This window comes from Triticum urartu, chromosome 7A, assembly GCF_056163025.1.
Source record: "Triticum urartu cultivar PI428250 chromosome 7A, HENAU_Tu73, whole genome shotgun sequence".
Classification (NCBI taxonomy): Eukaryota; Viridiplantae; Streptophyta; class Magnoliopsida; order Poales; family Poaceae; genus Triticum; species Triticum urartu.
In genome coordinates, this window is record NC_141879.1 from 444,153,374 (window position 1) to 444,168,633 (window position 15,260).

At 45.6% G+C, this 15,260-nt stretch overlaps 2 protein-coding genes across 5 annotated transcripts; both read left to right on the forward strand.

Annotated features, from left to right (window-relative positions):
• Nucleotides 1–3,590: 3,590 nt before the first annotated feature.
• Nucleotides 3,591–6,309, forward strand: LOC125520543 (F-box protein At4g22280). Of its 3 annotated transcripts, none has more exons than XM_048685495.2 (5): nucleotides 3,591–3,791; nucleotides 4,521–5,419; nucleotides 5,512–5,679; nucleotides 5,760–5,990; nucleotides 6,069–6,309. In XM_048685495.2, exons 2-4 carry the CDS (start codon nucleotides 4,580–4,582, stop codon nucleotides 5,967–5,969), a joined length of 1,218 nt encoding a protein of 405 aa, XP_048541452.1. In that variant the 5' UTR covers nucleotides 3,591–3,791; nucleotides 4,521–4,579; the 3' UTR covers nucleotides 5,970–5,990; nucleotides 6,069–6,309. The 3 variants fall into 3 exon arrangements, with proteins under 3 accessions (XP_048541452.1, XP_048541451.1, XP_048541454.1); XM_048685494.2 differs by having other exon boundaries at nucleotides 5,760–5,965; XM_048685497.2 differs by having other exon boundaries at nucleotides 3,619–3,791; nucleotides 4,501–5,419; nucleotides 5,760–5,965.
• Nucleotides 6,310–8,323: 2,014 nt separating this feature from the next.
• LOC125523888 (F-box/FBD/LRR-repeat protein At5g22700) lies at nucleotides 8,324–13,755 on the forward strand. Of its 2 annotated transcripts, XM_048688949.2 has the most exons (5): nucleotides 8,330–8,496; nucleotides 8,600–9,596; nucleotides 9,719–9,886; nucleotides 9,971–10,197; nucleotides 13,406–13,755. In XM_048688949.2, exons 2-4 carry the CDS (start codon nucleotides 8,742–8,744, stop codon nucleotides 10,184–10,186), a joined length of 1,239 nt encoding a protein of 412 aa, XP_048544906.1. In that variant the 5' UTR covers nucleotides 8,330–8,496; nucleotides 8,600–8,741; the 3' UTR covers nucleotides 10,187–10,197; nucleotides 13,406–13,755. The 2 variants fall into 2 exon arrangements, with proteins under 2 accessions (XP_048544905.1, XP_048544906.1); XM_048688948.2 differs by having other exon boundaries at nucleotides 8,324–9,596.
• Nucleotides 13,756–15,260: the final 1,505 nt, after the last annotated feature.

Here is a 15,260-nt window from a genome sequence, read left to right on the forward strand (position 1 = left end):
GAAATCGGGATTTTACCGGAGTACCGGGAGGTTACCGGAACCCCCCGGGAGCCATATGGGCCTTAATGGGCTTTAGTGGAAAGGAGAAAGGGGCAGCCCAAGGTGGCCGCGCGCCTCCCCCCTCCCCTAGTCCTATTAGGACTAGGAGAGGTGGCCGGCCCCTCTCTCTCTCTCTTTCCCCCTCGGGGAATCCTAGTCCAACTAGGATTGAGGGGGGGGGAGTCCTACTCCCGGAAGGAGTAGGACTCCTCCTGCGCCCTCCTCCTGGCCGGCAGCCCCCTCCCCCTTGGCTCCTTTATATACTGAGGCAGAGGCACCCCAGAAACACACAAGTTGATCCACGTGATCTATTCCTTAGCCGTGTGCGGTGCCCCCAGCCACCATAGTCCTCGATAATACTGTAGCGGAGTTTAGGCGAAGCCCTGCTGCTGTTGTACATCAAGATCGTCACCACGCCGTCGTGCTGACGGAACTCTTCCCCGACACTTTGCTGGATCGGAGTTCGGGGATCGTCATCGAGCTGAACGTGTGCTAGAACTCGGAGGTGCCGTAGTTTCGGTACTTGATCGGTCGGATCGTGGAGACGTACGACTACATCAACCAAACGCTTCCGTTGTCGATCTACTAGGTATGTAGATCATACTCCCCCTCTCGTTGCTATGCATCACCATGATCTTGCGTGTGCGTAGGAAATTTTGAAATTACTACGTTCCCCAACACACCGTCCAGCTAGCCTACGATGAAATTACTCACGAATGACGGTGAGCATCATGAAATTGGTGATGGAGGATGGTTGATGATGACGATGGCGACGGATTCCCCTCTCCGGAGCCCCGAACGGACTCTAGATCAGCCCTCCCGAGAGGTTTTAGGGATTGGCGGCGGCTCCGTATCGTAAAACGCGATGAATTCTTCTCTCTGATTTTTTTCTCCCCAAAACACAATATATAGAGTTGGAGTTGGAGTCGGAGGAGCTCCAGGGGGCCCACGAGGTAGGGGGCGCGCCCTAGGGGGGCAGGCGCGCCCCCAACCTCGTGGACAGGTGGTGGGCCCCCTGGCCTTCATCTTTTGCAGGTATTTTTTATATTTTCCAAAAAGTTGCTCTGTGAAGTTTCAGGTCATTCCGAGAACTTTTGTTTCTGCACATAAATAACACCATGGTAATTATGCTGAAAATCAGCGTCAGTCCGGGTTAGTTCCATTCAAATCATGCAAGTTAGAGTCCAAAATAAGGACAAAAGTGTTTGGAAAAGTAGATACGACGGAGACGTATCATATACACACAGACAGGCCAGTATCATGCGGTGTGTGTCCTCGGTATCTTTTTCGGTGCTCTTTAATGGGGGTAGGCTGGAAGAATTCAAGCCTTCTCAGGGGCTCCGTTAAGGGGATCCTATTTCACCTTACTTATTTCTTCTAGCAGCTGAAGGATTATCATGTTTGTTAAAGGGCCGCAACAATAATGATGATGTTGCCAGGATCAAAGTTGCGCCTACTGCTCCCTCAGTTAATCATTTGCTTTTTGGAGATGACAGTATCTTATTTTTTAGAGCTAACAGTCTGAGTGCCCAACAAATCAAGGAGTCCTTGGACCTTTACTGCCAGGCTTCAGGACAACGGATAAATATGGACAAGTCCTCGGTCTTCTTTGGCAAGGGCTGTACGGAGACCACCCGTGGACAGATTGAAGATCTACTTGGAGTCCAAAATGAATCATTAGCAGAGAAGTATCTTGGGTTACCTTCATCGATGGGGCGCTCCAAAAATGGGGTGTTCAAATACTTGAAAGATAGTGTTTGGGCAAGAGTAAGAGGGTGGATGGAAAAAGCTTTGTCTTGTGGAGGAAAAGAAATCTTGATTAAATCCGTCGCTCGGGCTATCTGCACTTATTCTATGGCATGTTTTAAGCTGCCTCGAGGTCTTTGCGATCACATTAATTCCTTGCTAAGGAAATTTTGGTGGGGCAGCAAGGACGGCGAGCACAAAACTGCATGGGTCTCTTGGGAGACGATGACCAGGCCGAAACGGGATGGTGGACTAGGCTTCCGCGACATCGAGATTTTGAATCTCGCACTGTTGGCACGACAAGCTTGGTGAATGCTCATCAACCCAGAATCACTAAGTACTCATGTGCTTAAGGCAGTATACTACCCGAAAGGAACAATTTTTTCCGCTGCTCTGGGGACGCGCCCTTCGACGGTTTGGAGGTCTATATGTGAGGGTAGGGATGTTCTTAATCTGGGTATCATTCGGTGCATCGGAGATGGAAAGAATACAAAGTTTTTTGATAACTGGCTTCCCAAAGACCATAAACTCAAACCCATATGTGTAAAGTTAGCTATGCCACCGGTGTATGTGAGCGAATTAATTAATCAAACAACCCGTGCATGAAACAGACACGCAATCAACACACACCTAATCCAGCCTGATGTGGATGTGGTTCCGAATATCCCATTGAGTACTATCTCACTTTCAGATTCCTAGGCTTGGCACTATGAGAACTCTGGGAATTTTTCGGCGCGGTCTGCTTATCACTTGCTCGTAGATACGAAGAGGCAACGTGAAGATTGGCTTGAACAACGATCAGGCCCGTCTGATATGAAGATTATCCGCCGGCAATGGTCTACACTTTGGGAAGTGAAGATACCGTCAAAAGTTAAAATTTTTGCGTGGTGACTAACTCATGTGTCGCTGCCTACTGCTGATGTACGAGCTACTAGGAATATGGCGAAGGATGTGACATGTTCGCTCTGTAATGCAGCGACGGATTCATGTCATCATTCACTAATTGAGTGCAACACGGCCAAGGCAGGTTGGGGCCTGATGGATGATGATGTGGTGAATCTTGTGCAAGTAGGAAACTATGGCAACCCCAAACTCTGGTTGTTCAATCTAATGGAAGTAGCCTCCCAGGCAGAAGTGGTCAGAGTCCTTGTAACTCTTTGGTTCATCTGATGGGTTTGGAGAAAGGCGATCCACGAGCAACACTTTCAGAGTTCACTTTCAATCTTCTTCTATATTCAGAAATTTTTACTGATCTTGATATGTTAACAGTGAAGAAGAGCAACCCCAACGGGCCATGCACGGTCCGGCGCGGATGGCAAGCCCCGGCTATCGGCAGCGCCAAGATTTATGTTGATGGTGGAGTCAACCGAGGAGAAAACAAATGTGCTGTTAGTGCAGTCTGCCGAGACACGAGCGACACGTTCCTTGGAGTATCATCGGTGGTGTTTGAGGGGCTTACTCAGCCGGGAATTATGTAAGCTATTGCATGTAATGAGGCTCTCTCCCTGACTCTAGACTTGAACCTGCCAAGTTACAGATTGCCACGGACTGTTTGCAAGTAGTACGAAACATTGAAGAGGAGAATCCATGCAACTATGGAGTGATTGTCAAAGAGATCCTAATGAAGAAGGAGCTATTTCAGAAAGTATCTATTAGTCATGAGTCTCGAGTTTGTAATTTAGAAGCACACAATCTTGTTAGGGCTTCTACTTCTCTTGAGAGTGGGCGGCTCACCCACCCCCCCCCCCCCCCCCCCCAAATCAATAGCTTGTATTTCCATAAACATTGCCTAAATAAAGCTATTTGGTGTTTAAAAAAAAGACAGGCCAGTATTCAGTCAGTATTCTTCACCTCAAAAAAAAAAAAGACAGGCCAGTATCCCACCCTCTCCACATCTCGTTGGCCCACCCTGAGCTCCGCGGCCGCGCGGAGACGGAGCACCGCCGGACGCCTCCCTGCTCCGGTGCTCCCTGTGTAGGGTTGCGCTTCGCTCGCTTTACTACCAGGTAAGCCCCCGCCCCCCACCCTCCTTGTTAGATTTGATTAAAATCATGCCGAACCATCTCCGATGGCGCGCAGCATAAGGTTCCGAGAACGGCGGACGCGGCGCTTTCGGCGGTGTATGGCACGAGAGAGCCGCCATTAGATCGGCACTTTGCTCCCCGTTTCTAGGTTGCAGCTAATTGTTGTTTTTTAGTGCTAGCTCTCCTGCTCCCCATTCTAGTTAGCTGGTTGGTTGGTTTTGCGGCAATTTTTTGTAATTCTCGCACTTTACCCAAGTTATAAAATGATTGTAGTCTGCACGAGCTTGGCTTAAGAAAGGGATTGCCCTTTGCAGTGACCGGCAGTTTGTTCAAGTTTGGTTTTTGGAATGCCTCTGTAAGTGTATCAGATCCAGTTTTTTTTTTTTTTTTTGGCGAGGAAAGATAAGAGATCCATGGGATCGAACTATGTACATTTGCCTTCCTGCCGCCGTATTAGGCTACCTGGAACTGTAATCTGGGAGTACGAGGGTTTGGCATTTTGGAGGATTTTAACTCTTGTCCTTCAGAAAATTTACAGTTTTCACCTGAATGCTAGTCTAACAGTGCCTGATAGTTGTACTTGTACCTATCCAATTGGTGTGTCATCTTGGCAAGTTGCTTCAAGACTACTGATTGAATTCAACAGCTGAAATTACCAAACATCTGCTTGTGACCTCAAAACTTGTTATAGTCACTACCTTTTGTGTGCAGGCTACCTATCACCATCTGCTCAAGTGAATGCACTGGACACTGGAAACTTCTTCTTGCCAATGGCCAATACGTCCAACAAGCGCATGGGACCAACAGGGTTTTCGGATATCACAAGTGACAGGATCAGCAGCCTCCCTGATGAGATTCTCCACCATATCCTGTCTCTCATGACTGCACGAGAAGCAGTGCAGACATGCGTGCTATCCACGAGGTGGCGCGACGTTTGGATGTCTTTGCGGTGCATTGAAGTTGAGGCACAGGAATTCACCAACATGGAGAGATTTGTGATGTTCATGGACAACCTACTACTGCGCCGTGGTTTGGTACCTCCAGATAGCTTTTCCCTCATGGGCTGGAGCGATGATTTTTCCCTTAACCATCCCAGAGCTAACCTGTGGGTCTGCCATGCCCTTAGGAGCAATGTCCGTGTGCTTCAGATCTTCAGCCATAAATTATTTAATCTTGAGTACTCTCCCTTCATTTCGTCGCATCTGAAAATACTCAATCTCCGTGATGTTTCCATCGCTGCCCTCTTCATTGAGAAGCTCTTTTCTGGCTGTCCGCAGCTGGAAGAACTATCATTGGTAGACTGTCGTGTTCCTGCCACCAAGTTCTCCTCTAGGACCCTGAAGAAATTAACATTTATCGCACATACCCCCTATGGTGCTGATGATGTCCATACTGATTTTGAAGACCTTGTCATAGATACCCCTAGTCTTGTTTCGCTGCATCTGGAGGACATTCCGTTGTTAACTCCTTGCCTTGTGAATGTCTCATCTGTTGTCAAGGCTTCATTTCGCCTGGATGAAGAATGTTTCTCGAGTCCTTATGTAAGCTGCAATATTATCAGTGCCCTGTCAAATGTTACGAAGCTGAAGTTGTTCTTTGGACTTGACAATGTAAGTTTGTCTTCAACTGTGCAATGACTCATTCTTCATCTAATTGTCTTCTAACTTTTAACTATTATTTTTCATGGTTTCGTCTTGTGTAGGAAACTGCAAGCAAGGTTCTAAGAAGAGATCTCTGGAGGTGCCAGGCATTCAACAACCTGAAAACTTTGTCTGTCAGTGGCTGGTGCATAGATGTTGACCTCCGTGCACTGGTCTACTTTCTTCGACGCTCACCTGCCTTAGAGAAACTTACTCTGTGTCTCAGCCAGGCAAGGATATATTTCGTCTTACCACAATGGGTTTTACTTGTTGTTCACAAAAATATTTACACGTCTTTGATTCTTGTCAGGCTAGAGCTTCAGACAGGCTTCGCCGAAGGGACAACACAGAGTCCGAGGAAACAAGCACATCGTTTAATTGTAAACATCTGAAGAAGGTCAAGATCAGATGCCCTCAGGGTGACAAAAGGGTGGGCAATATTCTGAATGTCATACTTGCTAGCGCCTCTCTCCCGGAAATTGTCATCAATCCGTACGAGCGCTGGGATCCTTTGGAGTAAGCCTCTCTTTGTTCGTTGATGGTAATTTTTGGTTTTCCTTTTAGTAGTTGTGCCAACAAAGGCAATCAGAAACTCACTGCTATTTTCTTGTACTTGTAGGTAGGGAGATGTGCACGGCCCATGCGTTATTACCGTGGATTAGAGCTTCTGATGGTTGGCAAGTGTTGCTTCCGATTTGATGTGGAAGGGCTTTTTAATGTTTGTGTGCTCTTCTTTTTGCGGGGAATGTTTGTGTGATCATGAGGCCAACAAATTAATATTCCTGTAACTGAATCTGGATATGTGTTTCACTTTCCAGAGGCATATGCAGAGAAATTTGATATTAGAGTTGTGTTTGACATTATTCGGGATTACTGTAATCTCATCGTTTGCTTGACTGTCTTAACATATTTTGCCGTGTGGCCACCCTCTCACGGTATACTCGTCAGAACACAAGTTTAAAATCATGCTCTGGCTGAAAACATAACGGTACACAGACAGCAAATGACGGAAATGTTGTGGCGCAGGCCTTCCTCCATCCGTAGCTATGATGATGCACAGCAACCATCCATACTTTGAAAAAAAAAAATCACGGCACACCATTGGATCGGTTGTTGTAGGAATTGGGCATTACACGGTAAGGGAGCGCGCTCTGCCGTGTTTCGTTTCGTCATCGCTGTCATTGGTGATCTTGAGTTGGGCTGAGTTTACAGAATGTAAGTGCAATAGGGGGGTTGGGGGCCTGTAATGTAAAGCAAATGTTCAATATAGTCAAGGGCAAAATCTGTAATTACCATGAAGTACAGAGACTAAACTACAGAGTAAACTAAGTCTAGGGAGTAATCTGCGTGGTACAGTAAGTCTGAGTGTGCCTAACAGATAGATAAATGTAGCAACGAATACATAAACTAGGTAATGTTTGAGGACTCAAATGCAAATGACCATAGAGATAAGATTCTATATCCTCCATGCTTGTTCACACAAAAATCACCATACTGTGCTGCTCGTCGGCTGTAGGCCGCCGTCACCACACGTCGGATAGTGTCATTGCTTCAGATCCGAGAGCCTGGGACCGAGCTGGGCACCGCCGCATTTGGAGGGGTCTCGCCTAGAGGAGCAGAGTGGAATCCTTATCCCAACGCTCTTTGGCCAGGTCCGGCTCCGCCTCGACTGGTGCACAAAGAGCAACGTCGGGGCCAACTCAGATAGCATTGCCACTCGTCATTGACTGAGTGCGCCAACACACTGGGACGCGTGTGATATGACGTTAGTGCAATGTTGCCATGAATGAGGGCATCACACACCATCGTGGGCAGACTTGCTTCCATAAACGGCGTCGAGGATGAAGCCGCCACACGTGAAACTATAGGGTTCCATTGGATAGCACAACCATAATGGTACGCGCCAAGGAGGACGGTGTTGTTTTTCATGGTTTGTAAATGAAAGGAGAAAAAATTAAGAAGCACACACAGCAGTGAATGTGAATTTGATTCTTGTGTGGACGTGATGCATGTGTTGACTTTTTACTATTGTGTATCTTTGTTCTTCACGTTTGACGACCTTCTCTTTCGAGTTATAAATTGCCTTCGCTACTGCATGCTGATAGAATGTTAGAGAGCAAAAATAAGACCGTAGTCGAATTATGATGAATATTTGTGTTTGTAATGTGGTTGGTTGCTCTGTTTTCGTTCTTTCTTATTTCCCCTTGCTTTGAGACAGGGCATGCATGCTGAAATTTCATGCTAGTCAAGTCTCCATCCCATATAGCAGATAAAACCCCTTAAAAACATACTAGCAGACAAAAATGTCCGAAGATAAATGTCACACGCAAGCCCACAGAACAAAAAGGCACAAAAGCAGCAAGTGCCCTCAACGGCCTCAAGCAAGCACCGCATGAAACTTGACGAGATTTGGGTGATTCAGAACGTTCAAGAGAGGGAGAGAGAGCCCTAGCTGGCTAGCTTTCACCTGGACAGGAATGTTTGGTTCTTGGGTGTATATACACCCCATATAGATTTTTTAGTAATTAAATAAAAAGTCAAAAAATCTGACTTTTTTAAAAAAATAAACCTAACCTTTTGTACTTGTAAAAAAGTCCACGAAAAGAAAAACTCCCGTTGACTTCAGGGAATAAATAAATAAATTAGGCCAAAATAGTGTAAATAGTTATCCGCAAAGAAATAATGTAAATAGTATCTTGTATATAGCAATATTTTTCATTTTCTTGCCATGAAGTAAACAGTGGTTTTTTATTCGTGAAAATTTATATACTAGTCCAAAAGAAAGTCAAATTTAGTCAAAAACACGTAAACTTTTTTGAGTTTTATTCTTAACTTCTTTTTGTATGGGGTGTATATACACCCATGAACCAAAGGCCATTTCCCGCTTCCACCCCAGTTCTTCCTTTCCTCTGTTCCTATCCTCCGCATTTCCATATAGCAAAGCTCCTCCCCAGTTTTTTTAGCAGTCCGTGGATGTAGCAAAGCTCCTCCCCATTTCTCTCGCATCTAGCTCCCGCTTTCTAGTCTAGTTCTCAAATAAATCAGAGGTAGCATGTTTCCCGACGGATGAGAGATTTTACAGCATTAACATTTTCTGTCTACACCTTGTGCAGTGTTTTTGAATCTCAACCGAGAAATGATGCTTCACAGGCAGATCTGCTGAGCTGGGGAGTCTCGTGTTCTTCCGCTCGTTCTCGTTGGTTGGTCCTTTGGTCTCCAGAATCATCCGCGGAGTGCTTTGGATCGTACTTATCGCTCTGCACCGTGCACACCACCTGTTCGACTGAATGCCATGACGAAGCCAGGCAAGAGAGCGAAAGCAATGGCCGTTGGCGACAGGATCAGCGGCCTCCCCGACGAGCTGCTCCACCGCATCCTGTTCTCCTTGCCGGCGCAGGACGCCGTGCGCACGTGCGTGCTGTCACCAAGGTGGCGCCACCTCTGGTTGTCCGCACGGCACCTCAATGTCAGCACTCTGGGGTTCACCGGCGAGGTGAGATTCGCCCAGTTTGTGAATAACTTGCTGCTGCGTCGTGGCCATGCACCTCTCGACACCTTCTGCCTGCGCGCTGAGGGGCCTCACATTTTGTTTGACAATATCCGTGACACTGCCAACCTGTGGATATACCATGCCCTGAGGTGCAATGTTCAGGCGTTGAGTATTGCCGACCATGACCTGTACGAGGAAGGCGAAACAGAAGATATTCTTAGAACCTTCCACCCCGACCGTTACTCCTTTACCTCATCACACTTGAAAAGATTGCATCTTCACTATGTTTGTGTCAGCAATTGCCTCATCAAGCAGCTCTTTTCTGGCTGCCCGGCGTTGGAAGACCTAGAGATGAATGACTGTGACATCACTGCCACAGAATTTTCCTCTACCACATTGAAGAACTTGAGCATCAGCACCGTTGGTTTCTCTGTAACAAAAGATGAGGAAGTTGATATTGTTATAAATATGCCTAGTCTAGTCTCGCTATGCATCGGTGCACTACTCTGTACGAAGCCTTCTTTTATCAACATGCGATCATTGTTAACAGCCTCCATTCACTCAGAACAGACAGGGTTTGAATTTGTTAATGGCTGCTCTATTCTTCGTGCTTTTTCGAACGCCAGGAACTTGACACTGCTGCACGTTGGCCCCATGGTATGCTTTATCAAGAGTAGTCATGGTTGCATTTAGTTCTTTTTCTGTCTTCTCTATAGCAGTAGCATGTTGTTTCTGCGAAGTATTTTGTCTCAACGACCTTTTTTGTACTGTATTTGCAGGTTGGGAAGGAATTATTGGGAAATGAGATACTATTCCATCAAGTAGTGTTCACTAATTTGACAACTTTGTCTTTGAATGAATGGTGTTTGCATAATAGCTGCAAAGCACTGCTGTACTTGCTTAGGCACTCACCTAATTTAGAAAAGCTTACTCTTGGGTTGTCCGAGGTATGAATTTCAGAATTTCCCCGCACCTTGATGGGCACACTTGTCCATGAATCGAGTGTAATAGTCTTTGGGTGTTACCTTCAGGTTGGAGCTTTAATCTATCGACGTCCCGAGCTTTCAGGAAATTTTGCTGTGAAAATAAACCCCTGTTGCAAGGGAACAGAGACACCATTTTATTGCCAGAAGCTTAAGAAAATCGAAATTACCTGCCCAAAGCATGATAAAAGAGTCGGTGTCGTGGTGGCGATCTTATGCGCTAACCTTATCTCTCTCCCAGAAATAAATATCAAGCCATCTTGAGGTATATTATGGTAAGTTTCTTGCCCTGTCGAAATCACACGCTCATGACACATGTTGATGCTTTTACAGTTTACTAGTTAATTGCCTGTGCGCTGCAATGGGAGTATGCATATTCTAGTAGTTCAACATTAGCTGTGTCTAACATATACTCCCTCTGTCCCAAAATAAGTGTCTCAACTTTCTACTAGTAACTTTCGCGCAAAGTTGTACTAAGGTTGAGACACTTATTTTGGGACGGAGGGAGTACCTTTTAGGATCCTCATGGACATTAGGAAGCATTGTCGGATTTGGAGGAGGAATCGGTTAAGCTCCCCTAAAATATCTCCTCTAAATCTCTATATAGGGGACACCCCTATCAAGATTCTACCCTAAAATTTGTTTAACTTCAGCATCACCCCTAAATCTTAACCCCTATATTTCAATATCCTATATCTTATTAATTTTATGGAACTACCAAATCCATATGTTTATCTTTCTAATACCCTGCACGTTCAGTTGAAGAGTAAAATTATTGCTCCAAGCCTCCAATACAAAATAACACGCAAAACAAACAGTCAAAAGAAAATTTATACTTTTTTATATGTACTATAACACATGAAAGAAAAAAAAACCCACAAACAACACATTTTCACCAGCATAGACATCTAGCAGCATGAAGTAATTGCAATCATTCCATATACATCTCTCTATTTTATCTAGCAATCAGCAATTAGTAAATAAAACCTAGCAATCATGGCAATCCTCAGCATTAGACAATCAGCCCATGTATAAACTGTCACAGTGCCACACAACCCAGTATAATCAGCCCCAGTTTAATCAGCAGTGGCATCTAAACCCTTCTCACTCTCTGTAGCCTCTACTATTATTCCTCTCCTGTAACCACACACAGCAACAACAAAATATGCACACAGGCACATAGCAGCAACCTCTCAATCCTGGGATCTTAGTTCGGCCCGTATACCATAAGAATAGGAGATGGGATGTAGAAGAAAATACAAAAAGCCCAGCAAGCACTCCAACCCGTCTCGCGATCCGCACGAACAACCGGCCAGCCGGCCACCTGCCTCGCTTCAGCGATTCCCTTCCGCCCATCCTGATTTTATTCGCTGCCAGCCTCCTGCCTTGCCGGCGACTCGCCGTCACGGAACGGATTTGAATGGGATTAAAGAAAACGCCACTGCTATTACTTTCACTGAAATGAAAAAAATACATCATGTCCTTCCCTAGCAAAACCAAGTTGATGCATATCTATGACACGACCTTGACACATGGAGATTTGGAATATCTTTTAGAAGATGAGATAGGGGTGGACAACGAGGTCAGCTAAGATATACTCCGATGGTCATACTTAGGTACATCAAGAATGTCTAATTTATTTGTTATTTTTTCTACTATAGGTCATAAATGCATACATTTTCTGCCTAAGGGTCCAAGAAAAATATTGTAGAGCGGGTGCATGTGTATTCTTAGATAATAGATATGATTCCGGAATACCGAAGCGAGATTGTGAAATTCCCATAAACCTAGAGAGTCATCCCCACATCATAAAAAAAGGTGCTTAAGTATCTACAACATGACATGGTTAGACTAATTTTCTACCTATATTTTTCTACTGGTTATCGTCACATCATCAAATTACATTTTTTATCAACTTACATTGCAAGTGAAGTAAGTGGATTTCAATTATTTTTTGACTATTATTGGCTATCTTTTGTATACATGCGAAATTTGACATGCATTATGTTTAGGCCAACTCCAATGTTGTGACCCAAACGGACTCGGATTTGGTCCGCCTTGTCCGTTTGGGTCGTCGGCCGTAGGGGTGTCATCCATCCTCGTCCGTGTTTTCCCGGCTAATGCGCCCAACTGGCCGACTCATTTGGTCCACCTGGCCGGTTTTTGGCCAAATTTTAACATTTTACATTCTATTCATATAAATACAAATAAAAGTCATAGTTTTTACATCACAATAAATAGTTTACAACCAAATAAAAATCTTATAGTTTACAACCAAATGAATTTGAAATAGTCACAAATACATTGAAAGAAAAAGAGCCGATACATCTATTGGTTTCCTAGGTGAATCCACGTATGCTCAACCAAATCATTTTGAAGTTGAATGTGAGTTGTCCAATCACGCACTTTTGATGAAATTGGGTGAACTGTGCAAACGTTGCTGGTCCATGCTCAGGCTCAACATTTTCATACTCCACGACTCCCCCCCGATTACGGTTGAACACATGTCTCGCCATCTGGAAGCGTCGACAGAAAAGCTTGGGGTTGAAGAGTGGGAACGTGCACTGGAAATAATTGCTATAGAAGGCAATGATCGCTCTCTCTGTTAGGATTCAATGTTGGAGCGTGGACCGGGATCGCGCCCCTAAACCTAGGCTGCTGACTAGCAATGTGCTCATTGACGACCAAAGTAGCAACCATAAATCCTCTTTGTCGGAGGATGAATCGTCCAATGAACATATGAAGTTGTTTAAAAAAAAATTCATCTGAGCTGTCCACCATGGTACCTTGTGGGCAAAGGGCCGAACACCTTGCGGGAGGCGATGGAGGCGGGCGTGGCCAAGACATGGCCGGTGAAGGGCAGTGGGCCTGTGAAGTCCGCACCCTCCGGCAGTAACCATGGAGGCGAGGGGCAGTGCCGGCGACCCTTGGTAGTTGTGCCTTCTCATGCTCCGACAGCGGCGAGGAGCGGCCACAAACGTCGGCAAGAGATTGGCCTCGGTGGATGCGGTGGTGGTGGGGAAGTTGGTGGATGCGGCGGTGGCGCCTGAGTGGTGTCGCCGCGGCCAGAACTGGGTGGCGGCGAGGCCAGGGTGTAGAGTGTGGAAGGGGAGGGGGAAGAATGGCCGATGTGCCATCGATGGATGGGCCGGGGGAGGACAAGGGAGGGCGTCGCGGGTGTCTGCGCCCTGTCCGTGCCGACACAAACCTGGCTGAAATTTGGGCCGAAAAGGGTTGTGGCGGACAAAAAAAGGACACTCATTCGTTTGCGCCGGCGTGTTGGGCCGCATTTTTGTCCGTGTGGACTCAAACGGCCGCGGACGGACGAAATGGGTCGCCGCGTTTGAGTTGGCCTTACATATACACCAGCAAAAGAATTCAAACCCCGGTAACAACTCACGGGCATTCTACTATTAGTATACATATAGACATCATGTTGCAGGAAAGGTTCCACAGGCACCATTTTAACTTGTGGCCTTGCAGGTGATCGAAACGCTGGTGACCTGGCTGGATTAGAGCTTGTCGAACTGCATGCATCGGACTTGCTGGCTTCATAGCGCTTATGTGTACTGATTTGTTACTGTGGTTTATTTCGAACGCCCGTCGCCATTCACTGGCATAGCCGCAGCTAGTTTGGGTTATTTTTTTATCAGTAAGTTTTACTCGGTATATGGTAAAACCATTAAGTGTGCACTCCGCTATGCACCAAGCAACGCTGGTGCATGTACGGTGAATGGCTTGTGATGCCAATGGCAGAACCCTATTGTTTTTCATGTGTGCGTGTGCGCTTAGGTTGTGCACGTGTTCAATTAATGTCTCCATATCCATTTTTTTTGAAGAACCGGTGTATCGCCGACATTCATATATTAAGCAGGGAGAAGATGGCAAATGCGTTCATGATCAATTGATCATGGTGGTTTACAGGAGTTGGGTGTGGAAGTCACCCTGAAAAGGAACTAAAACGCTTCTCTCCGTATCCTGGGTCGCCTAGTGGCGTCTGTAGGCACATCCGCCCTAACTAGTTTCCAGCAGTCCATGTCGCTTCTAATAGCAGCCGTCATGTTATTGATTTGGCTTGGTGTATGTCTGAAAGTTCGGTTGTTGCGCTCTGTCCAGATGTGCCATGCCACCAGGAAAATCATCGTTTTGAACTTTGCCTTAGGTTGGGTCTTGTCTGTTGCAGAAGGTTTCTCAGTCGTTGATCAGAAGGGGTATCAGCAGGTTGTGAGAAGAGCAAGCTTTCTGCAATCCGGCCAGGCTGAAATTCGTTGCCATATCTCTTTTGATACCGGGCATTCCTAGAATAGGTGAATGAGTGTCTCCAGATTCCTCATGCACATGGGGCAAAAATATCCGTTTTCTCAATCCTTATGTTGCAGTCTGTCATTGCACTAGAGACGGGTTTTTAGCGGTAACCAGAAGAAGACTTTGATCTTTCCGGGAGCACATGTCTTCTAGATCAATTCCTTGCTATACCCGGATGAATTGGAACATGGGAATTGTACACCACATTTTTTTGATTGGTTTCTGTAGGGCAAAACACCCCACAGCCTTTTACTCTTTATTATTTCCCCAATAAGTTTCAATATGTATTCTCGCAAAAAAAGTTTTACTCTGTAGAAAGAGGCCATAAAATGAAAATTGTTTAAAGGAACACCCTCAAGTTGGTCAAAAGGAATCCACCTAACCAGCTCAGAGACATGTCTATAAAAACTGGGCCTTTCATTTATGAAGATCCTAGCATTCTTGATAATCCAAATACTTCTGCTTCGGTACATCTGAAAGGATCGAGATGGCCCTAGGGGGTGTGTGTGTGTGAATAGGTACAACTACAAATTTTAATTGTTACTTAGCGATTTTAGGCAATTGTGCGGAATATGAAAGTGAGCCTAACAATTGCAAATGATGCTAAGAGCTAAGTAAGATAACCAAGTAACACAAGTATGTAAGTAAGCAAGCACAATATGATATAAGTAAGTGCTAAGAGACAAGTAACCACAAGTAGAGAGTTAGGGTTAGGAATAACCGCAACTCTGGGAGACGAGGATATATGCCGATGTTCACTTCCTTGGAAGGAAGCTACGTCACCATTAGAGAGGTGGATGTTACCACGAAGGCACACCAACGCCACGAAGGCTCACCCTATTCTCCCTTTGAGACAACACCATGAAGGCGTTTCTCAACCACTAGTGGTAGACCTTGGGGTGGTCTCCGAACCCTCACAAACTTTCCGGGGGTAATCACAATGGTTGATTCCTCTCCGAATGACTCCTACCGCCTAGGAGTCTCCAACCTCCAAGAGTAACAAGAACGATGAAGAAAAGCTCAAGACTTGCTC